General features: G+C 48.0%; 8 protein-coding genes across 8 annotated transcripts; 6 read left to right on the forward strand and 2 right to left on the reverse strand.

Annotated features, from left to right (window-relative positions):
- Nucleotides 1-209: 209 nt before the first annotated feature.
- Nucleotides 210-1,236, forward strand: AFUA_1G08840 (guanylate kinase; the record flags this gene model as incomplete). Its single annotated transcript, XM_747158.1, has 5 exons — nucleotides 210-309; nucleotides 373-483; nucleotides 575-777; nucleotides 889-1,011; nucleotides 1,087-1,236. The coding sequence occupies 5 exons, from the start codon at nucleotides 210-212 to the stop codon at nucleotides 1,234-1,236; spliced, it is 687 nt and encodes a 228-aa protein (XP_752251.1).
- A 528-nt stretch (nucleotides 1,237-1,764) lies between these two features.
- On the reverse strand, nucleotides 1,765-3,113 carry aspD (septin aspD; the record flags this gene model as incomplete). Its single annotated transcript, XM_747159.1, has 6 exons — nucleotides 1,765-2,103; nucleotides 2,168-2,381; nucleotides 2,440-2,577; nucleotides 2,629-2,710; nucleotides 2,773-2,901; nucleotides 2,975-3,113. The coding sequence occupies 6 exons, from the start codon at nucleotides 3,111-3,113 to the stop codon at nucleotides 1,765-1,767; spliced, it is 1,041 nt and encodes a 346-aa protein (XP_752252.1).
- A 1,923-nt stretch (nucleotides 3,114-5,036) lies between these two features.
- Nucleotides 5,037-5,836, forward strand: AFUA_1G08860 (SKI complex subunit WD repeat protein SKI8; the record flags this gene model as incomplete). The annotated part of the gene is made up of 4 exons (XM_747160.1): nucleotides 5,037-5,201; nucleotides 5,254-5,347; nucleotides 5,409-5,595; nucleotides 5,653-5,836. 4 exons carry the CDS (start codon nucleotides 5,037-5,039, stop codon nucleotides 5,834-5,836), a joined length of 630 nt encoding a protein of 209 aa, XP_752253.1.
- Nucleotides 5,837-6,694: 858 nt separating this feature from the next.
- Nucleotides 6,695-10,847, forward strand: AFUA_1G08870 (uncharacterized protein; the record flags this gene model as incomplete). The annotated part of the gene is made up of 4 exons (XM_747161.2): nucleotides 6,695-6,826; nucleotides 7,416-8,619; nucleotides 8,772-9,366; nucleotides 9,426-10,847. 4 exons carry the CDS (start codon nucleotides 6,695-6,697, stop codon nucleotides 10,438-10,440), a joined length of 2,946 nt encoding a protein of 981 aa, XP_752254.1. The 3' UTR covers nucleotides 10,441-10,847.
- Nucleotides 10,848-11,053: 206 nt separating this feature from the next.
- On the forward strand, nucleotides 11,054-11,554 carry AFUA_1G08880 (copper metallochaperone ATX1; the record flags this gene model as incomplete). Its single annotated transcript, XM_747162.2, has 3 exons — nucleotides 11,054-11,141; nucleotides 11,243-11,479; nucleotides 11,534-11,554. The coding sequence occupies 2 exons, from the start codon at nucleotides 11,054-11,056 to the stop codon at nucleotides 11,392-11,394; spliced, it is 240 nt and encodes a 79-aa protein (XP_752255.1). The 3' UTR covers nucleotides 11,395-11,479; nucleotides 11,534-11,554.
- A 544-nt stretch (nucleotides 11,555-12,098) lies between these two features.
- AFUA_1G08890 (uncharacterized protein) lies at nucleotides 12,099-15,605 on the reverse strand (the record flags this gene model as incomplete). The annotated part of the gene is made up of 3 exons (XM_747163.2): nucleotides 14,965-15,605; nucleotides 14,790-14,909; nucleotides 12,099-14,695 (listed from the first exon to the last, which is right to left on the reverse strand). Exon 3 carries the CDS (start codon nucleotides 12,828-12,830, stop codon nucleotides 12,099-12,101), a length of 732 nt encoding a protein of 243 aa, XP_752256.1. The 5' UTR covers nucleotides 12,831-14,695; nucleotides 14,790-14,909; nucleotides 14,965-15,605.
- Nucleotides 15,606-16,804: 1,199 nt separating this feature from the next.
- Nucleotides 16,805-19,876, forward strand: AFUA_1G08900 (RING finger and CHY zinc finger domain-containing protein). The gene is made up of 3 exons (XM_747164.2): nucleotides 16,805-18,206; nucleotides 18,272-18,636; nucleotides 18,689-19,876. The coding sequence occupies exons 1-3, from the start codon at nucleotides 16,968-16,970 to the stop codon at nucleotides 19,305-19,307; spliced, it is 2,223 nt and encodes a 740-aa protein (XP_752257.1). The 5' UTR covers nucleotides 16,805-16,967; the 3' UTR covers nucleotides 19,308-19,876.
- An 83-nt stretch (nucleotides 19,877-19,959) lies between these two features.
- Nucleotides 19,960-22,764, forward strand: AFUA_1G08910 (glycoside hydrolase family 127 protein). The gene is made up of 6 exons (XM_077803873.1): nucleotides 19,960-20,668; nucleotides 20,725-21,078; nucleotides 21,182-21,512; nucleotides 21,584-22,015; nucleotides 22,095-22,316; nucleotides 22,374-22,764. Exons 1-6 carry the CDS (start codon nucleotides 20,241-20,243, stop codon nucleotides 22,626-22,628), a joined length of 2,022 nt encoding a protein of 673 aa, XP_077660044.1. The 5' UTR covers nucleotides 19,960-20,240; the 3' UTR covers nucleotides 22,629-22,764.
- Nucleotides 22,765-22,902: the final 138 nt, after the last annotated feature.

Raw genomic sequence — 22,902 nt, forward strand, 5'->3', positions numbered from 1 at the left:
TCCACATTTATATATGCTTGCCGACTGGCTTTGGTCTCCTCTTCTTTTCCATTCTAGACTTGCTTCGTAGTAATAACACTGATATCACCCGCGTGTTTGCGACTTTTGCATCAAACCAGCTTCCCCACCGCTTTCTTTCTGCCACCATAGCGGGGGACCTCGTTATTGAGCGGACAAGTCGTCGTTGGCTTTTTCTGCACGTTTGGCCTATGCTTCGTTTATTCAGCTCTGGTACAGCTGGGAAGTTGACTGATACACTCTCCTCTCTGATTTCTTGGTACTCCAGATTGACAATGACTACCGGGGCTGGTACGATCTCTCATTCCAACACCTATCATCGTATTCCTCGCCGTTAACTGACCAATCCACCAGTGCAAAGGTTCCGTCCAGTGGTGGTATCGGGTCCCTCTGGGACTGGGAAGTCGACCTTGCTCAAGAGACTCTTCGCTGAATACCCCGATACTTTCGATTTATCCGTGTCTCGTACGTCTAACCCCTTGCCAACCCTCATTGACTATGCCTGCGAATTGTTTCTTTTGGTGGAATTGCGCTGAACGGTGTTTGTTATATTTAGATACCACTCGAGCTCCCCGTCCCGGGGAAGAAAATGGACGTGAGTATTACTTCACAACTAAAGAAGATTTCCTGGATCTTGTGAGCAAGAATGCCTTTATCGAGCATGCGCAGTTTGGTGGCAATTACTACGGTACTACTGTGCAGGCAGTGAAGGATGTTGCGCAGAAGGGCAAGATCTGCGTTCTCGACATTGAGATGGAGGTAATAATAGTCCTGCAACGTGAACTGATATGACCGGAGAAGCAGAGGAAATCCATCATCAAATGGATTGTAGTTCAACCCAAACAACAGCTGACGACTGAATTGCAATAGGGCGTGAAACAAGTCAAGCGCACCGATCTTGATGCTCGATTCTTATTTTTAGCACCCCCGTCCCTTGAAGAACTAGAGAAAAGACTGCGTGGGAGAGCAACCGAGACTGAGGAGAGCTTGACGGTATGGCTGTCCTCCACATTCCTTCACTTCCCCAACTCGCCAGACTGTCCCGCTGGAATTCTAACTTTGCGTCAGAAACGCCTTGCCCAAGCTAAAAATGAATTGGAATATGCGGCGCAGCCTGGCTCTCATGATAAGATTGTCGTGAACGATGACCTGGAGAAGGCTTATAAGGAACTGCGGGATTGGATTGTCGACGGTGGTAACTTTGGAGCGCGTCAATGATTTATTGGGCATGTCTCGGCGTGTTTTATTTATCAGCGCTGCTGTATACTTTAGCGCCCGTAGATACTGTCGGTTGCGATACTGAAAACAATGCATCATCTGCCTTGGTAACTTCGGTCCACAGAAACCCATAATCAAGGAGGTCCTTTCGTCGTCGACGAACATAAGAGAGATTAATTACATGAACATCAAGACTATGCTAACAATTCGAATGTTGGTCTCTTTTCTGTCTGGAGACGACAAATCTAGGAAAGGTGGTAGACTCAGTCACTCTCTTGAACGGAGAGGAGAAAATTAAGCAAAACTAAAAAAGAGAACAAAGTCTGATGAGCAATATGAGGGCTGAAAAGGATATCTGTAAAGAGGCTGCTAGAATAAAATGGAAGATGCCGATTGAGAAGGCAATGGAGGAAGAGAAGGGGTCATTTATCGCAGTTTGGGCGTGGACCAGAAATGACTGCAGTATGTTTATGGACCATGCCAGCCGGAGCTATTGGACTTATACTGAGACGCACTCTCTAAGAGCACCTAATAGCCGTTCATAGTCATCCGTTGCGAGTTGCGGCTGAGTTCCCGGTCGGCAGAAGGGCTAATAGGCCGGCTGCCAGCAGAATGTCCCCCCGCAGCGCTGCTCTCCTTCAAGGCCAGTAGCTGTTTCGCACGGAAAGTCTCGTAGTGAATCTGGCTTGTTGTTTCGATCAGGTCTTGGAGGTGGGTGCGAGTGAGAAAGTTTCTCAAATAAACAAATTCGCAGTGGGTTTCGTCTTCCACATTGATCACACCCCAGCGGTTTTGCCGGCCGCGAACTTGTTGACCATTAACAACAATAGTTTTCTCACTGCCGACGACGGCGAATGGAATAATGTCCTGAAAGGGAGGGTTTAGAGTCAGGCGGGCAGGAAATACAAGTGGCACGGGTAGTAGGTCTGACCTTGATTTGGGCATTAACCGCACGCTCTTCGTCATCGAGTTCGTCATTATCATAGGGGTACATCTTCAGATTGTGGAAAGCGAATTCTTCCTTGATCCGCTCCTTGAACGCTTGGCGTTCTTCAAGAGTGAGCGAGTCTGCCTTGGCGATTACTGGAACGACATTGACAACATCTGAGAGCTTCTTCAAGACGACAATGTCAATTGGTTTGAGACTACATTTGCAGAATCAGCAAGATTGAGCCATCGCTAACTTTTATGGTGCAGACTCACGCATGGCCAGACGGCTGAATGAAGAACAAGCAGCAATGGATACGGGTATCCTGGATATAGCGGTCACGCTGAGCAGTAAGCTCCTTTCGAAGGTATGCTGAGTGCTGATCCTTGATGTATTTCACAATGGGGTCCCAACTATGGCACAATCAGCGTGGTTATCGAAGAGCAGATAGGTTATATCTATACCATCTATCATTGTTGACTTGATCACCGTAACCCGGTGTGTCGACAATGTTCAACCTGAGGCGTACACCATTTTCCTCAATGACTAGTAAACAATCGTTAGCAAGGCGTTCCTGTCGAAGATCTTATCCTCCGGCACCAACGCACTGTGGGAGACAGTCTGGATCTCTGTAGTCGATCGAACGGGCTCGTTGGGCGTCAGACGCCCCTTAGAATCGATCAGATGGGAAGCAAATATGGTGTTAATCAGAGTCGACTTTCCGAGACCTGTCTGGCCTATTGGTAGAGTAAAGGACACAGTCAATGTGAGTTCGTTCAAGGAACAACTGGACAGTTGCAGCCCACATACCAACACACATCACATTGAACTGAAAGCCACGCTTCAAGAGCTTCCGCTCAATCTGAGATGTGATACTGTCAAAGCCAACATGACTGCGAGGAAAAACAGTGGCTGGGTTGGTCGAATTTGAATTGGCTGTGGTGGCCATCTTGAGAACTGAGCTCTCGTTGGTTATAGCTTCCCAGTCAAATTAAGGAATGAGCAATGGAAAGCAGAATATTTGGATGTGGACAGGTCAAGATAGAACAAACAAAGTCGACCAAGAAAGCTCCGTATGAAATCAGCCAGTATTCTGAATGGACCCCAAGAATGCCAGTCTGGAGTTTCTATTTGGAGTAGAAGACTACCTTATGGAACCCCCTTAATTGTTGTCACAACTCAGGGGGACCCTATACCATATAAGGACTAGTGCATCTCCGGATCCAAACACAGCAAATCACTGTTCTGCTGGAAAAGCTTCAGATTCCGACAAGTCCAAAATTCTTGCGATCTTGGACAGGGAAAGCAACGTAAAGGCCATTTCAACTCCGCTATGCTGTCTTTTGGTCCGACGGGCACTACAATTATCAAGAAAATGGCTTTACGAATGTCTCAATCCGGCATTTCGTCATATATGTTCCCTCGTGTACTTTTATCATCGGAACCTCTATCCTCCGGTGCAGGACAGTGGTCGCGGTCTCTACAGAGTTCTCCAATCCTCCCCCATCGACTTCTGAGACCTGCAGCCCTATCATTGAACCTTCCCGGCCTCTTTTCAGGCATCTGGGATTCCGTCCTGCGTGCTGTGCCCAAAAAGAAGACATCACACATGAAAAAGCGTCATAGGCAGATGGCTGGCAAGGCTTTAAAAGACCTCAAAAACCTCAACACTTGTTCTGGATGCGGTCGAATGAAGCGTGCTCATGTTCTATGTCCACACTGCGTTGAAGGTATGTTCTTTGCCTATTGAACACGTCGGTCTATCGAGACTGATGAGTTGTTTCCTGGTTAGAGATTAAGAAGCAATGGAAGCACACTCAGATGGCATGAGTGGACTACAACGGTGGTCTGAGAGGACAGTGAGCCGTCAAAACTGAATTATGAAAATCAAGGATAATAGGTCTGAGGTATTGAGAGTCCTGTGCTTTTATACAACTGGGATATAGGGTATGCTGCATGGCATTCGGCGTCTGGTTTGGTTGGAGAGCCATTGTACAAAATTTTTTCTCTTGCTTTGCTAGTGTATAGTTATCAATGAATTTTTGAATACTGATAATTATCTCGCACTCAAATTTCAGCCTCTTAGAATCTCCATATGGTAAAAAAGAGTGCTTACCACACTGAAGTGTATGGGAATAGTGGGACTCGGTGCCGCTCACGCCCATGATCTCGCCTGCAAATACCTACCTTACCTAGATTACAGAGTATTTTCCCACGACCACCCACCACTTACGGAGTATCAGCCACCATACCCAATTTATCGAGCTTCACCAATTCAAACATCTTTTCAATCAAAGAGTAGACACAAGACTATCCAAGTGTCCCCCATGACTCAGATAGATTAAATATGGTAAGATCCTAAAGAGAATTGTTCTGGTTGTTCCAGCACAACTGAAACATACATAGTCGAAACAATACCTGTCGTGGGGTTCCGTGGACAATGGTCAGTATGAAGACGGACATTTCACTTCTTTCCTGGTCGGAATGTTATTAACTGTAGTTTATGTGGGATGCAGCCCATCCTCTCGATATCTTCTCAATAGCTGTAACTGATACACAAATCCTATCGGCTTCTGGAGCAACTGCGCTCAAGATTCATTCTACAAGAGATCCTGATTTCCCGTTGGTGCAATCCATTGATGGTGCCCACAAAGTCGGCTGTCACCACATAGTGACAAATGGCAAAGGCTCCAGAGCAGTCAGTGTAGGCTTTGGTGGAGAGATCAATGTCTGGGCCTGTCACGAGGGAACTTGGTCCAAGTACGACGCTGCTTCAGGTATCACAATCCAAGTCCTTGTCAATCTACCGGACTCGTTTCATTACTTCAAGACTTAACAACTTCGATATGTTACTGAGGGGTCAATAGGAAACATGGCAGGTGCAGTTGGTACCTGGGCTATAGCTTTGTCAGATGACGGACAGTACCTTGCTGGTGTCACCCAGGATGGTCACATCAGAGTATGGGATCTCAATACTAGCGGCGAGTTGATTCGGGACTATGAAACCAAGGGTAGTTTTGGCACTTGCTTGGACATGGTAAGTTTAACCTGCCCCCTTGTTAGTAGAGATGCTCATGCGAGCTCTGCAGTCCGTGGATGGCCGCCTTATTGCCAGTGGGCATGAGAATGGCAGTGTCTACATCTTCAGTACCGAAACTGGGCGAATGCCATTCAGCTTGTCAGGTATTTCCTTTTCCATCTCTGAACTGAAAGATCGGGAGTGAGATCGTCTGATAACCTGTAGGTCTGGTCAAGCCAGTACGGACTGTTGCATTCTCTCCTGGAGGGAAGCTGCTTGCTGCCGCTGGAGATTCAAGGGTGATTGTGCTTTATGACACTTCATCTGGAGAGCAGGTTGCAAATCTCTCGGGTCACTCAGCCTGGATTCTTTCACTTTCTTGGAGCCATACAGGGGAGTACCTGTTGAGCAGGTCGGTTGACATGACCAATTTAAAAACCTTTAGAATTTACAGCTAACTAATGTAAAGCTCATTTGACGGGAAAGTTAAAGTCTGGTCCATTGATACAAGGTCGTGCGTGGCAACTCATTCAGAAACGGAGAAGGCGGTTTGGAGCGCCAAATGGCTACCAAAGACTGGGCGGTCTGAAGGATTTGCTACTGCTGGAGCAAGCCGAAGCATAGCTTTCTATCGCGAAGCAACTGGTGGCTGATTACTGTTGGGTAGACCCCATATTGTGCTTTCGGAGAAAGATCAGATGAGAGGATTTCTTTCCCGCGCTGCGGTTGAGCAAGTGGACTGTATCGTCCAAAACAGTCAAGTAGAATAAAAGCCATATCACGCTTCCTTTTTTATCCAACACCCTATTTGAGCGATTCGACAAGTAACCTGCGCATCCTTTTCAAAAAAGCCCCAAAATCACGGTCCTCGTTCAAGAGGTCGACTTCCCGCTCCAGAGCTTCTCTATCCACTTTCGGCCGCGTATGGAAGACTTCGTAATCGCGACTGGCGGTTCCTAGTTCGAACCACGCTTCCGTGTCCCAATCTTTCTCCAAAAGGTGACTGTAGACGAATTTCAACCGATCTTCTCGTCCGGCACCTTCGATTCGCAAACATAGATAATCCTGCCAGAATTCTAATTCTGGAACGTTCAATCTCGACTGCGCGTCTAGATGTCGGGCATGAGCCTTCTGGGCTTCTAATTTCTGGTTGATTGCACTCTGAGTTTCCTCAATTTGTTGCTTCAGACGGTCACGCTTCGCAAGACGAGAGTCGCGTTCTAATGCGACGGAAGAGATAGCAGCGTGCATTTCGGCTGCCTCCACCGCTTCTTTCTGGAGGGTCTGTTCGTGCGTCTGGGCCTTGAGACTAATAATCTCAATATCTCTTTGTCGCATGCGCTGATCCTCTTGATTTAATGTTAGCAACTTATGTTTTCATTGAACTTCTTGGTGATGATTGGTACACACCTTGTAACTCTGCCAACCCTATTCTGAACTGGTTTCGCTCTTCTAGCACCTGTTTCCGACCTCGCTCAATGAAAGCATCGAAGCGAGCGGTGAACTGAGCCATGCGGTTACGCAAGTCCTCGAATCCGAAATTGATGCTAGGTAGCGTGTCTGCCATCGACGGTGCATCTGCTGTTGTGAGTGGCGGTCGCACACCACTCGTTGAAAGTGAAGGCTCGAACGAAGATGACATTGTGAGCAGGTCGACGCTGCAGTCCAGAGAAAATACCTAAATGTGTTGATAAGTCAATAACCATATCCTTGTTGCGTCTATTGAGAAGGGACTCTATCAACAAGTCATGAGCGGGACGCTAATGTTGTTGCGGTGCAACTGCCGACGCTAACGGTGCTTGGCAACATCTAGTAAAAAGCCCAAAAACTGTTGGACTGAACAATTCTTATCCAACTCTCTCTCCATTTGAATAGCAAGCCAGCCGTCACTTTCACCATAAAAAATTGTCTATGTCGACATGGTGACGAGTCGTATTGGTTCTATCTCCACACAAGATCAGTGCAGAGTTTAGTTCTCTGAAGCATACACATCCTCAGCCATTGACAGTTCGACATGCTCACCCGGTTGACTATCAGATATATAAGTAAGACGCCTAATGGATGAATCTACTACCAGTGCTCTACAATATGGGCACTTGGGAAGAGCGATTTATCAGCCAGAAGCAGGTGCTTGGACATTTTCTAGAACGCTTCCCCGGTGTAAGTGAAATCTTTTAAATAAAGAGAATGTCACGAAGAATACCTTGGGCTTGCAATACACTAACTCAGTAGCAAGCACCTCCCCTCGTCTATACAGGAGTTACGAGCACTACCATTGTTTCACCATTGACGGCGCCACAGTCATCACTCATAGAGAATAAAAGCTTGTTACTTAGAGTGCACCCTGAATTAGCCGCTTGTTGGCCCTTAGTCGATGATGAGACAGTCTCCCACATTATTACAACGGCAGGAGAATTATGCGACCCTTTGGTATCCTCTCTTTTCGACTTGGGGAATGCAGTGGATATCGAGAATCATGAATCAGGTAATCGGGTAGTGCCGATCGCCATCACTGTTGGGGGAGAATGTTGCAATGTCATCTCATTCCGGAAGATAGAAGAAGGTACTGTTGAACTGAAGCACGGAATGAAAGCTCGAGTCCGGATCCCGATGATCGGAGACGCTGAGTGTACCGAATGGTCGGCAGGAGGTGCCCCCGTCCGCCAAATATGTTTTGCGCGGACGGTAGAAGAGAAGCCGACATGGGCCGCCGCTCGCTTTCCTCATTCAACGATTGTGTTTAGACCCCTGTATCGTAGGAAGCCGGTTTCTATGCACATCTACCAGGATGGTGACCCTGTGGTCTCGAGCCAGAAACGATCCTCGCGCCTTGACGCGAACCCATTGATTGAGATTTCTCACTCCCAAACGGGAGGGTATGGGCATGCCGACGTCACTTTTAACCCCTGGTATCAGAAACAATTGGCCATTGTCGATGAGCGAGGAAATTGGAGCGTCTGGGAAATGGTAGGTCGACATAGACGAGGCAAGGGCAATTGGACGGCTTCTTGCGTCAAGTCCGGCTCATTACCGTGGCCTGACCTTGGCCACGCTCAGAATATCAGCCGCTCTCCACGACATGATGGTTGGGCAGTAATCGAATGGGTGGGCGATGTCAACAGCTTCATTGTGTCGGATCGACGTTGCCCCATACTTTATCGAACAGAGGGTAATGAAACTCTACCTTTTGCGATAGAGCTTGAGCTCAAGAGGAAGTCAGAATGGGTTTTAGATGTCAAAAGAAGTGCTTGCAACGTGTCACAAGTGTTCATTCTCACAACGTCTCGTATATTTTGGCTTGATGTTTCATCCGTTCTGGCCGCAGACTCTCAAGATGGTATTTCAAGGCCGTCTTTGTTACCCATTCTGTCTTGGCGCCATTTCAGAGATTCGGAGGACACGACATTGCGTTTGTCTTCTCTTGTCGTTTCTGAAGGTATGCATTTACCCTTGTCTTTCACAGTGATACGCTAACACTATGCTTTCAAGACTTGTATCTTGTCTTGTACTCTCGGCTCAATCACGTGGTATTGGTGTATCGAGTTCCAATTGCATGGGATGGATATATGCACCTAACATCTATACCAGACCCATTCGTTCTAGAAATTCCTCCCGTATCTGAAGAGAGCGCAGAGACCCAGATCTCACCAAACGCAGCTCAATTCTCAACTCTGGTTCTCCGAGAAATCGCACATGCACCCTCTGCCGGGAACAAAGAGAAATATGATGCTGCAGCCAAATTCATAAAATTGTTCACAATAGACTCGCGTCTTGCGGTTCGGGAGTCGATATATATTGGCCATGCGCGTGACAGTGGGGTTGGTGCAGATGACCAGCAGTTGGGAAAGGACGCCTTACGTTTAAGAAAGCGCTATCCTGGAGTTCGGAGAAAGCAGTCTACTCGCTCGGGGGGTGACTTTGTGGTCGACGACTGGGATGAGTCAGTCGTGAGTAGGGGAATGTTCACTGCCGCAGATACGGGAATTTCTCATATAACGCCACTCGCCACTCCCCAATGGAAAACTGATTATAGCTCGATCTACGCCATTGCCTCCGGGAAGATAATAGCGGGGTCAAATGAAGTCGGCGAAGAACAAGACAGAGGCTTTCAAGATTCTATTAATGAACTGAAGGACAAAATGGCCACCGCAGACTTGGCTCATCTTCCTACTAGTAAGACCATGTAGGTTCTGTCAACGCTGGATGTATGCTTTGTGATTTCTATTCCTGATACCTTAACAGGTTAGAAGTCCTTGCCGGAAGTCCTCTGCTAGACGACATCGACCAGAATGCTCATGATTATGATGGATTTCTTAACGAATTTCTGGCTCCAAGAATGTCTCGCAATCCCTCAACAAACAGTCAACTAACAGTCTGTCCCCCACTGTCGTTGGTCCTTTTCGGATCCTCGAATTTGAAACTGGTCGACATCTACGATCGGTTATTTAATAATTGGCTTTCACCCCTTCATCACGACATCCCTGGGCGCTCGCGAATCATGAAAGAAAGGATCATTCGCAAAGCGGCAGCAGAGCTTGCTCTGACGCAGCTCATTTTACGGCGTAAGCCGCTCAACGAAGCGGGTATTGTGCGTTCGATGGAAGGCACCAACCCTGAAATGATTGATGAATCATCGCGCGTGCCAGTCAATTCCCCTTCTCTCGAAATCGGTAAACGACACTTATCTGTACCGAGACTGATTTCTAGTGATTATGCATTGGAGCCGGCAGCCAGCAAAACTGCCATCCAGAGCAACTTTGTGGCAGAAAAGCAAGAAGTGTCCAAGAGTACAAACGGAACGGAACCTGTCTACAGTGGACTAGCTTCCATGACAACCTTCTACACCCAGCGTCCACCATCTGGAGTTGTGGCAAACTTGCTTTCTCATTGGCAAGTAGGTAGCGACCCGGCCGCGTATAGCTGGCAAAGGATGGCGCAGACTCTAGAGGAAGAGGATTTGCAACGTGCCTCCAAAGCCCCAACACCGAAACGACGCCTGTGGAAAAAGGCGTCGCCAGGCACTCCATTGAATTTATCACATCTGCCTCCCGTATCCTCCAACGCCCTTGCAGCTCGAGAATGGGGTAGCCAGCCAGAGGTCGGCGAGCCGGCCAGAATGCTTAGATTACAAAGTAGTCAAGCAATTGAGGAGGATCTACCCATGACCCAAATAGAAAGAGGTACGTTTGGAGGTCGAGAAGCCAGTCGGAAAACTTCCATAAAGGCCAGGAAAAAGAAACGAGCAGCTGGCTTTTAAAGGACAAGTCGAGTCTACAAAGTTCTGAAAGCAGGATATTTGCAGAGCCAGTTCAGGATCAAGCAAGAGTGACGAGAAGTGATTTCCATGGAGATAAATCGACCCTATCTGTTTACCGACATTGCGGATGGCGAGCGGCAACTCTAAAGACTACTTCAGAAAACTAATAGCTGAAGAGTAGACTAGTCTCTAAAGGAGTCTTTTTACAGACTCTTCCGCATAGTATGAGTGATTTCTGCGTGATCCTTGGAAGGACGCTGAGCGATCGGTGGGATGCTTATTAAATGGACTCGCCATGTCTCTATTTGAGGGGCCAATGTCTTCTATAAAATCTCCTAATCATTTCAGACTGGTCCCAAGTGTGAACGAGGCTAATTGATTCTTTGTCTACCATTCTGTGTAATTGCGCATCCATCTTTTCCCAACATTCCATCTAAAGTAGTGTGCACGTGCTGTCCAGCCCCCCCATTACCCCTCTATCTTAAAAGCGGCTACGTATCAGCTCCCGTTATCAATCTCTAATACCCCTCAGCCATCAGGAACGCATTTGTTTTGACCCCCGGTTATTTGTCCATTGAAGTCTATCCTTCCAGGCACTGGTTCTTCGTACACCATGTCTGAGCATCAGTACAAATTCAATGTCTCCATGAGCTGTGGTGGCTGCTCAGGCGCTGTGGAGCGCGTCTTGAAGAGACTGGATGGTAAGAGCAACCCAAAACACGGGTTGCCTTCCCGCAACTCCAATCCAAACTCCTTCTCTTGTCCGGTAGCAAACTGATCCATGCTCTTATTTTATTTGCAGGCGTCAAATCTTTCGATGTGAACCTGGACTCGCAGACCGCCCTTGTCACGACAGAACCCACTGTTTCCTACGAGACTGTATTGGCAACGATCAAGAAAACAGGCAAGACGGTCAATTCTGGGGAGGCTGATGGAAAGCCCATGGATGTTTGATTTTGGTGCAGCGCTCGTCTCCAGTTCAATACTCTGGATAAATGAAGGCTGTGATCGATGTTGGTACAGGTTATAAGCTCATTAGGTGGGATTTTCGAATGCTCGTCAGGGCTGATAATGACTTGATCATATGGCACAGCTGGGGTCCACCAGGTCCATCTTTTTCCTTCTCAGCAGATTTCAAGATACCATGGCAACTGCATAGCGTGTTCGTTACCCCGGCTTGGTTTGTGCTCGGGAATTACAGTTGTTACATCCGACCATCATTGGATTGTTACAACTGTGCCGCTGGGCTAGCATTGATGAACTCGTACATAAGAATAGAAGACACAGAATTGGGTATCATTCGCATCAACGCCGCACAGTCTGAGAGTGCATGGAACAGTGCATGATAGAATAGACAAGGGGCCACCCTCGCGATAAAGAACAACACAGCGGCAGCTAGACACCCTTCCAATGTTTAATCCACGATAAGGACTGTTCGCCCTTCTAGAACGGGATAACCAAGCCTAGGGTCACCTGACCTCCTTAAGTAAGCTGAATGTCGTTGTTCTCTTGGTTGTGGTTGGTTAGAATGAGCTTCCTGACTTGATCTATAAAAACATCAGCTCACAGTGTTCGAAACGAAGAGAAAATCAAGAGGGAATGTTGGTGAAACGAAGACAGGCAATTCCACCAAGGAAGATTCTGGTCGAGATCATACCCTAAATGTTGCATTTGTCGTTCATCAGTTCTGGCATCCCGGTCAAGTGCAAGAGAAGAACCGTATGTTTCATGTCGACTGTAGTAACTAGGGCTATAATAATCCGCAAGGGTTTGATCATCAGCGCGTCGACTGATTCCCGCGCCTCGATGATTTGGAGCTGTATGTGGTGGATTGATGAGTGCACGATACGGCGGATCAAGAAATTCCCTGCTTGAATGGTGTCGAAGGTGGTCATTAGTTGGTCTGGGAAGAGAATCCATAGGTCCAGTTGTTTGCACATGACCGTGCTGGCGTTGGCTAACCAATCGTAAATCATCCCTATAATCAATAGGGCGTACGAAGTCATCGGCATATATGCTTCTCCTGGATGCCCCATAAGAATCGAAGGTGCGATGATGATGATGATGATGATGATGCCCCAAACTCTGCAGATCTGGCATATAAGTCGCTTCTCCAGCTTCTTCGTGGATTCGACGACTTTCATAAACACGTCCAGCTTCTGAAGCGGTGTCAGGCAGCTTGGAGACAGCATTGCAGCTCTCATTTGAAGAGGCAGTAGCATAGCAGGCATCTGATGAAACGTGAACCTGCCCAGGAGATCCTTGAAGAGGATACAGCACCCGGTATTGCTCCAGCTGGTGCTTCGGCTGATGCCCCCAGGCTGTTGATTTGCTTTTAAAGTTAGAATAATGCCGTTGATCAACCACGACTTCTGGGACGGGTTGTGCATAGTTAAAGGGGCCCTGGGATCCCTCTGGATAGCGCTCTGCAAGATAAGGGGATTTGACGGGTACCATGTATCTCCTACAGATTGGAGCCCCGCTCTGGGAAGTCAATGATCTAGGGGACGCATTCCCCAGATCAACGTATTGCTGTTTCGCATGAGTACCAACAGGAACAATTGGCGCAACATCGGAGCGAGGCTCAATGTAAGTAGCAGGGTCGTGATTGGCCACTCGCCTTCTTTTCGATGCTGGAATCCTAACATCCGATTCTCCCTGAGGTAATGAGTCCTCCTGAGCCGGGTGGCGAGGTGTTACTGAACGAATAGTGAATCCTCCAGTTATCCTCCTGGTAAGTTGATCTAGGTGGGCACTGGGTGGACGCCTTATTTGCTGTGGCAAAGGTGGGGTTTCAATAGATGGTAATATGTGATCCTGCGGGTTCGGCTGCATTTCAAGATATGGAGGACCAGGGATCCTTGACATAGCTCCGGATGGGACTCTGCCCCGCCATTGGATCTCCGTGGGACCACCGACGAAGACAGGAGTATTTGGAGAATTAAGCCGCTGGTCAAAAAGCGCTCTCCGTTGATCAGCTGAAACGCGTTCCCCTTCAGTTCGATCCGCCAAGCGACTGGCATCGCTTCTCGGAATTGGTAAATGCAGAAGTGTTCCCGGATTGGATGGCTCATGAGATATCAGTGGAGGCCTTATGTGTGTCTTCTGTCCGGACCGCTCGGCATCCGTTCTCTGCAAACTTACATGATTCTCCTTCAACGTCCGTGTCAGAGTTCTCCTTTGTCCGTGGTGAAGGACTTCTGTTTTAGATGCGATGTGTGGGTCAACAGAGACGTGGCGGAGCGCTGTTATGTGTGGATGACAGGTAGCTCCTGGGTCAAATGTGATATTTTCCTGTACGGGCTGTCGTGCGGTCAACAGAGGCCCTGGATGGCCGGTAGAGTCTGCGTAAAACCTATGCTGGTGGTAAGTCCCCTTTCTGTATCGGTTGAGGGCACGGTCCCAAGCATGATATCTGCTGAAGCCACGGCGATCGAGCCGCCGCTTCTTCGGCGATTCAGGAATGAAACGGAAACCAGGCGGAGGTTCATCGTCTGAGATGTCCAAATGGGAATCCTGCACAGTTGGATGAGAGAAGTTGACCGGCCTCATTTGTAGTTCATCGGCTCGTTGGTGGCTAGAGACGATTTCGATACTGTGATCTCGATTGATCGAACGAGAGACCTCTCCTTCCTCGGCATCACTGTCATCATCATCGGATATCACAATGACCTCGCGAAAAACATCCTCAAGAACAGTCTTTCCGTTTTCATCGTCACCTCGCCATTCCACTAACTTAGCTAACGTGGGCTCTTCAACCGCGCTTCGGGCTTCATGAAACGATGTAGTCTTCAGAAGACGATCATAATCAGTGTAGATATGCCTTATATGTGCAACGACAGCTAGTTGTGCCCGACGGGCTAAAGGTAATTCAACAGCCGTACCGACTTTGCGTTGCCCCTTGACTCAAATTCAGTAAACAATAGACGACCCGCTGCTCTCGCATCAGATTTGATCCTCATACCTTCTGGAACGCCGTCTTGATGATCTGATTTAGATCGTTGTCTGGTATATTTGGGAAGAGGTCTCTCAGCACGTCCCTAGCCTCGGTGTTGATTGTGATTTGTGAAGCCTCAGAGTTAGCATGTTTGCTTTCCCTAGTAGCAGCATTGCTGTGAACAGGCATTACATTCCCAGTTGCTGTGAGTTGTAAACCCAGGTCCATACACACTGTTGCAACAACAGCGCTTGGGAAATGATACCCAATACGGTGCACATGTTGAGAAAGGTTGTGGGTGTGCATATGAGGAGTTGTCTAGTCGTTGATTATGAGAACGGGGCGAGAGCAGAGAGAAACAAAAAAAGCAGGGAGGTGACAGGGGATACAGGGAGGTCGCTAACAAGCATACCGTGACAGCATAGACTTTCAGACCGTCATTTCGGCATAGTTCTTTACAAGCACCTGTGAGCTGGGGGTTGCCTGCAGGGATGAAAGTGTAGCCGGGTGGTGGTTTAGCTTCAAATGATATCTGTCTTTACCGTCAAGCCCATTCCTCAATGTACTAAGTAGGGAAGGGAGCATACAACACTCCGAAGCTTCTTTTTCTCCTGCGTGATAGATTCAAGGATCACCTTATGCTTTCGGAGACTCCGCTTGGTGGTCCTACTTGGAGGACGCCTGGCTAAAGCCGATGCAGGTCTCCGTAATACTCGGACCATATTGCGACTGAACGTCGGCTCTTTTTCAAAAACTACAGCAGACGAACAGGTTTCGGTACTAAGAGCATTTTCTTTAAATCAAACGGTGAATGGACGATCGGATGGAAAAAGAACCCACACGATGGATCATCGAGGAAAAGAAGGGCAAAGAACGAAAGGAGAGAGAGAGTTATTATGCTAATGCCGAATCTGTTAGTCAAACATGTCTACGCAAATGCGTGAGCATGAACCGCGAATCGCAGCTCAAAAGGTTGAGATAGAAGAAGGTTAAGCTTTTTTTTCTCTTCGGCCTCTGGATATACTCAAGCCAGAAAAGCGGCGGAAGCGAATGATTCGAGAATCAAGCTCTGCTCTCAAAACAACGAGTTTTGATACCAGAAGATGTAGTTGTGGTATTGTAGTTTGGGTAGAGTGGTAAGATATAGAAAAGGTGGGAGGCGTCAAATGCATTTGCGGCCTAACACACTGTAGGCGCCAAATCAAGTTAGCGCCCTCACCTGCCTGGCCCAACTCCATACTGCAAGTGAACATTCTTGGAATAGATGCTATAGGCCGACTAATTTATCTACTTTGCTTCTAGATATGCTCAACCCTAGAATTGGGTACCAATGAACTCTTAAGGGGTTGCATTCAGATACACCCTCTTCGATTTCAGCACCTTTTCAATCCTTTGAGCGCCTCGTACACTTCATGCAGTAAGCTGTGAAGCTGAGACTCCCAAGCCTGTGATGGAACAGAGAGCAGTCATCCATGCTTATCGGCATCTCTACCGACAAGGCCTTAAATTGGTTAATTACTCCGCTCCATATCGGTATGTTCTACTTCGGACACTGCGATTAGCCTTTCGTTCTTCACCCGCTCGTGATTTCGATCCAAAGAAGATAGCCAATACGCTGCGCTTCCTTCAGCGCGCATCCGATGTCGCTGGACTAGAACACAAAATTGTGAAGAATATTCTGATGGTTCGATATTGGGAGCAGCCGCAGGTGAAAAAAGATGTGAAACTGTAAGTTTCTCCAGGCAGTCGTGGGGTCACCGGAGAAGCTGACTATGTGCTTTATATATAGCTTAAGAGGACTAGGCAATGATCGAAATGAATTTACCATACGCAAAGATGCCAATGAGCATTTCAATCGTACACTAATGCTACTGAATGAAAGCTTGGGGACGTGTTTCAGGTGATATTGCAGTTGAGGAGATTGTTCATGGGGTATGGCCAGTCTCGATGCGTTGGCTCCCAACAAAGCGCTGGACTTCCTTCTGAATATGTTCAGATTGTTGTTCTTGCTGAACATAACCGCCGGGGTTGAAATTGTTCTTCGCCAACCCTGATTCGACCTTGGACATCAAAACATGTTTTTCGACGATAATTCCACGTCTCAATGACCTGAAAAATTTCCTAAAGGGGAATTTTTCCAGGGTCGGAAGTAGAGGTTGATATTCACAGCCAGAACCAGGGATTACCTAAATGGGCAGCTCTCGGGCATGCTTGGTACTGATACATACTATACTCATAGAGGAACTGTCACTATTCTTCTGCCTGTAGATAGGTACTTCCAAACCTAGCGATACTTTGTATATAAGAGTAGAACTCCCCGAAGGTTTCTAGTAAATACTCCGTATGCTTTGTTCATAATTATTCGAGGTCGATCTGGACCCACTACTGGTTAAGGTACCTCACACTTAGAACTGAGGTCGTCGTCATACCTTTGATCTGTAAGCAACGAATCAGCGGCCGACCTGGGCACCAGCGCGTCACATGTCCTTTGTATCCGTTCCAGCAACTTCTTAGAACTCGGACCAACTCCAGCTTCTGAGTGGAATTTCAAACGATTGCTTCCAACGTCAGATGTTGTCTCGGGCCCTTCATGAGTGGGCTCATTTCTTCTTTACTGATCGAAACCATCGTTCGGCAAGCCCGTCGTCTCTCAAATCAGACAGATTCTCATCCACCTTACGATGACGACCTAGCCGATTCGCTACCAATTACACAAAGCAGCAGCTCATCAGCGACCTACGACGGGAATGACCACGCCGAGGTATCAAGTAGGAATGGTGATCATGAGACTTCGGCGAGGGGTACTCCTTCCGTACCTTCCCCACCGCCGCCGTCTGAACTGAGCAGTTGGCGTCATGATATGTCACCAAACCAGTCTCGTTCTGGAACAGCAATTGTATCACCCCAGAGCCTTCGTGGCCTGTATGAGAACGAACATGTTGATGGTGTCCGAACGTACACTGCACCTGAAGTAACGGGAGCTGACTCTCCGTCTGTCTCCCTGCGAAATATGGTCCTCGAGACAAATCCAAGTGCGCAAGAGTCACATCATTATTCTGCCAGTCATGACAATCTTGATGACATTGGTGACCAGTTCTTGCTTCCGGAGGACGACGGAATGGGAGTTTTGAGAAAGAAGATCCACGCTATTCGGGACCTCCAATGTAGCAATGAGGAAAAAGCACGTATGATCCACGAATTGATGACTGAGAGGTACAATGCTTCTCGGGGAAGGAAGGACTTAATACCGACATCACCGAGGACACTGTCATCATCTAGTCCTCAACTATCCGAGCGATCTGTGACTCCGATTTCTCGCTGCGGCAGCCTGTCCTCCGACCATGCGCCCACCAATCCAGCTTCAAGAGCTCCGACCAGCCACCAAATTGAGGACACATACAAATTAACCGCGGAAGACCTGAAACCCACATTTTTTCCTAAGTCCGAATCGGACTCGCCCGTGTGCGATTTTGAGGATGCGGATGCTGAGGACGTCGAGGTGGCCTGCTTAGGCTGTCGACATTATAGAAGGAACGTCAAACTACAATGCTTTGCTTGCAAAAAATGGTATACTTGTCGCTTCTGCCACGATGAGGTAGAAGATCATCACCTCGATCGACCGAAGACGGAGAACATGCTGTGCATGCTTTGTGGACATGCTCAGCCTGCCGCAGCAGTCTGTCGGCAATGCGGTAAACTTGCTGCGCAATACTATTGCAACATCTGCAAACTCTGGGATAACGATTCGAACAAAAGTATTTACCATTGCAATGATTGTGGTATCTGCCGTATCGGTCAGGGTCTTGGAAAGGATTTCTTTCACTGCAGGGTAAGAAAGCCTCGGATAGACTAATATGGTTTTATATTTCTCTGTAAGTGCTGACCTAGAAGCAGACGTGTAGTGTATGTTTGCCTATTTCGATAGAAAACACCCATCGATGCATCGAGCGCTCCACTCAATGTGACTGTCCGATCTGTGGAGATTATATGTTTACGTCTCCTGAAACTGTTGTCTTCATGCGCTGTGGACATAGTATTCATCAAAAATGCCTTTCTGAGTACTCCAAGAGTTCTTACCGATGTCCCATATGCAGCAAAACCATTGCCAATATGGAATCGACTTTCCGGAACCTGGATCGCACAATCCAGAGTCAGCCCATGCCCGCAGAATTCAAGGATACTAGCGCACTGATTCACTGCAATGATTGTGGTGCGAAATCAGTTGTCCGATATCACTGGTTAGGTTTGAAATGTGACATGTAAGCGACTAACACGCTCTCTCTTGTCATCACCGATCTAAATGATAACCAGGTGTGAATCATACAATACTGCCCAGATCCGCCTGCTACATGGCGAAGCCTCGGACTCTCTTGATCGGGCCGGTGGAGATAACAGGGATGCGTCTGCTTCTCCGATGCCATCCACCTTTCACGGTACGGAAGAAGAAGCCTCCATTTCATTGCCTCTGGCCCAGTTGCGGGTTGATACGAGCTCTCCCTCTGGAGCAGATTCGAGTCCACGATTTATTGCGTCGTCATCTGCAGAGCAAAATGGACGATTCTCCTCGTACAGCCTGACTCGAGGTCGTGCTGTCTCACCAGTCATCAGTAATTATTTCGGACTGCCTCCAGACCGCGAATCCAACAGATCGAAGTCGACTCTACCTTTTTTCGGCGATCTTGCTGGAAAATATAGTAATGACCATGCCGGTGGTAATCTTCGTTTGTGGGGAACGAATATTAAGTACAAATACGGCTTCCTCGACCGAGGAACAGAATCAACCGAGGGAACCTCGGAGGTTGAGGGTGAAGGAGATGACAGCGACGATTCAACAGATGGCGAATCAATGGCAAGCGACGAAGCCGATTCTGGAGACCCAGAAGAAGACGATGATGAAGACGAAGGCATTGATATTTTTGGACACAGGTGATTTTGCGATAGCGCCCTGGTTCCCAGGGGCTCTCGAATGCGTCGAGCGTTCTGGAAGCTGTAGAAGGCAGCATTGACAGTTGCCGTTACAGTTCATGTGTTAGATCTGTCTAGCGGCATGAACACTATCGATATTTACAACGGGAGCTGTGAGAGCAAAACTTGGCAGGCCCGCCTGCCTTCATGAGAAACGATCAATATGGATTATTTGGGCGTTCAGAGGTCCGTTAAATGGAACTACACATCCAAGTATTACAAGGGCGCAGAGCGATATGGAATGTCCAGTCTGCTTCTTTCTTGATCACACATATCCGAACCTGCTCCCAAGAGTTTTGCATATCCCTAATACCGTGCACGGCACAAAAGGAGTTATGGAGACATCCACAAATCACCCTGTTGGTGAAATATGCGACATTCAAGTACAATATGAGCGATTTCTAGTCACTTGTAACTTTTGGGGGTTTTCTTCAGAACAGTACTTCCTTCGACCACTGATGTAGTTTATAACCAGTTCAGAAAATCATACATCTCAATATGAAAAGAGACGACTTCAATCTCTTCCTCTGCGGCGCTATCATTCTGTTCCTCAGCCTCAACGACCTCTTTTATTGTGGTCGTCAATGGCTGTAGTACGATTAGGGCCCCGCCGGAGACAGATCTCCACCGGAAACTTGCACCCCTCCAGCTTCTCCAACTGCACTAGCTTCGGCACAAAAGGTCACCAGAATCTACTTAAGGCAACCCGGCAACGGAGGTGGAGTGTTCAGTGCCGTCGGTATCGAAGGTTGAGAATGTCAGCGAAGAAGATCGTCCACTGCAAGGATGAGGAGGAGGGGCCTGCTCAGTCCGTATCTGAATGCCGGAACAGCATAAAGGAAGCCTACCTCTCTCATAAGATAAAACAGTCCTCGAATATAGTGACCGCTGCTCAACAATGCCTGATACTGTATTCAATATGGAATATCCGCAGGAAAGCTTCAGAGCCACGACTTTCGCTCCGGACTCCTTTTGGGCCCAGCGCCGACAAGTTGTTCGATCCCAGACACTGCGGCACCAGCTGCAGATGCTGAAGGACACTGGACGGTATGACGCATTCAAGTTGAAGTGGCATCCGAGCTACTCGGATCCATGCACGGTGTGGCCGGTGCCCAATCACCTGTTTTGGGATTCAGATGTGGCCAAATGGATCGAAGGTGCTTGCTATTTTCTGATGGATTACCCCGACGAAGAAATAGATGCGGCCATCAGGGAGCTTGTGGAAATGATCCAGAACGCTCAGCAGTCGGACGGGTATCTCAATATCCACTACACGGTAGTTGAACCTGGGAAGAGGTTTACTAACCTTCGAGACATGCATGAACTGTAAGCTTTTATCCTCCCCCGTGCATCAGACCAGCAGCTAATTCCTTTTGAATTAGATATAATGCAGGACACCTTGTAGAGGCTGCGCTCGCCCACCGTCTCCTTTACAGAAACGACGACTTGTTGTCACCTATTCTGAAATATGTTGCGCTACTTGCAGCTACCTTTGGAAACAAGGAAGGACAAAAGGCTGGCTATCCTGGTCATCCAGAAATTGAACTGGCCCTTCTGCGCCTGTATAAAGTGACACAAGACCCTGAGCACCTTCGTCTGGCCCGTTTCTTTCTTGAGGAGCGTGGTAATCCCTCTGGCGGAAAGGAACGGCGGCATTACTACGACGTGGAGGCTGAGGTCCGAGGCGAGCGTAAGCATGAAGTGCCCGAAGCCTATCCAGCCGCGAGAAGCTATTGGTAAGTTCTCCCCTTTGTTGTATCTAGAAGCAAGCCAGGCATTTGTGTTATGCAGCCCGTGTGCTCGGCTTCAGACCGGCTCTCGCTAACCTAGGATTGCCAGGTATCAACAAGCCCATGTCCCAATTGCCCAACAGCAAACGATTGAGGGGCACGCTGTTCGTGCCATGTACCTCCTAACCTCAGTTGCGGACCTTGTGCGCATCTGCGAGCCAAGCAGTGATGTTGCGAACAAGTTCGTTCCCGCTTTGCATCGACTCTGGTCGAACATGATTGAGAAAAAATCCTATGTGACTGGCGGTATTGGCGCCATGAAACAGTGGGAGGGTTTTGGTATTGATTATTTCTTACCCCATGGAACGGACGAGGGTGGGTGTTATGCGGAAACTTGCGCAGCAATTGGGGTGATGATGCTGGCTGAACGGTTACTAAAGGTATCGTAGCCCTTCTCTGTCCAGGCTGCTCTGTTCACAGGTTAGTTACCTGACTAATGCCCTATATCAAGGTTGAACTTCACAGCCACTATGCGGACATTTTGGAGCTGTGTCTCTATAACGCAGTCCTTACAGGAATGAGCTTGGATGGAAAGGGGTTCACCTACGTAAATCAACTCGCATCATCAGAAACGGACTTATCCCGGCGCTACGAATGGTTTGAGTGTGCCTGTTGTCCACCCAATGTCACTCGAACACTGGGCTGTCTGGGCGGTTATCTTTGGAGCTACAAGGTCAACAACGAGACTCAGAAGGCTACTGTCAACGTGCATCTTTATACCTCAGCTACCTTGCGCTTTGAGGTTGCGGATTCCAGGATCGAGATTACTCAGAAGACACAGTGGCCATGGAACGGGGACGTTACATTTTCTGTGAATATTGACGGTCCGCCAGTGAACTTGGAGCTGCGGCTGCGAATCCCTGGATGGGCAAGCACCTGGGAGGTTAGTGGATGATCCTTTTCTACTTTGACGACTGTACAGATTAGACAAGTCAAGGATCTGAACAAAGTTTGTCAACCAGGTTACTCCGCAGCCTTCACAGCCGGATCTTCATGATGGGTATCTCTATTTGTCCTCAGACTGGATCCAGCAGCATGCGGAATTCAGTTTCAGCTGTCCGATGCGCCCCCGAGTGGTAAGACCACATCCATTAACGATGCAGCCTGTCGCCTATGTCACCCGCGGACCGATAGTGTATTGTGTCGAGGATGTAGACAATTCTTGGGAGAATGATCATTTTAAGGTATGAAGCAAGATCCACCGAGAGATAGAGGGAAGCCGCAGCTGATGATCCGCGAAGTCAATAATCTTCGATATAAATGCACCTTTACAGGAAGAGGTACGATCGACTCCCGATCATCACGTGGGCATCATCGCCCAAGGTGGCTCTCGAGGTACTTTGGATACAACCCGTTGGAAGCGGCAGATTGTAGCTGAATCCGGCAATGTGGCCCCAATCAGCGAGGACGTGAGAGATTTGTGTTTTATACCTTATTATCTCCGCGCCAACAGAGGCGGAAAGGGACAGATGCGAGTGGGATTACGGGTTGAATAGAACGTAGGGTGGAGGTGTGATCAGAAGAGATATATGCGGATTATTCATGTACTGGATATGCTTTCTTCAAGATGGAGACGTGGTGTAGTCTGAAGAGATGATTCAATGCTTTCCCAAACGATGGTCACATGCTAAAATAAAATGTTCACGAAGCCGCAACCAGATTCTACCCGAAGGGGAAACCCCAAGTTTGGATAAGTGGTAAGATACGACGTGACCTCGAACACGATCAAGATGCATTGCATTAGTAGATGATAGCAACATGTAGATACCG

Source organism: Aspergillus fumigatus, chromosome 1 (assembly GCF_000002655.1).
Source record: "Aspergillus fumigatus Af293 chromosome 1, whole genome shotgun sequence".
Taxonomy (NCBI): Eukaryota; Fungi; Ascomycota; class Eurotiomycetes; order Eurotiales; family Aspergillaceae; genus Aspergillus; species Aspergillus fumigatus.

Bases quoted from the DNA above. Each gene is read 5' to 3' on its own strand.
- AFUA_1G08900 (XM_747164.2), top strand. From the start codon at position 16,968: ATGAGTGGGCTCATTTCTTCTTTACTGATCGAAACCATCGTTCGGCAA. The intron at 18,207-18,271 runs GTAAGAAAGCCT...ACCTAGAAGCAG, and splicing joins AGGATTTCTTTCACTGCAGG to ACGTGTAGTGTATGTTTGCC. The intron at 18,637-18,688 runs GTAAGCGACTAA...AATGATAACCAG, and splicing joins TTAGGTTTGAAATGTGACAT to GTGTGAATCATACAATACTG.
- AFUA_1G08910 (XM_077803873.1), top strand. From the start codon at position 20,241: ATGCCTGATACTGTATTCAATATGGAATATCCGCAGGAAAGCTTCAGA. The intron at 21,513-21,583 runs GTATCGTAGCCC...CCCTATATCAAG, and splicing joins TGGCTGAACGGTTACTAAAG to GTTGAACTTCACAGCCACTA. The intron at 22,317-22,373 runs GTATGAAGCAAG...TGATCCGCGAAG, and splicing joins GGGAGAATGATCATTTTAAG to TCAATAATCTTCGATATAAA.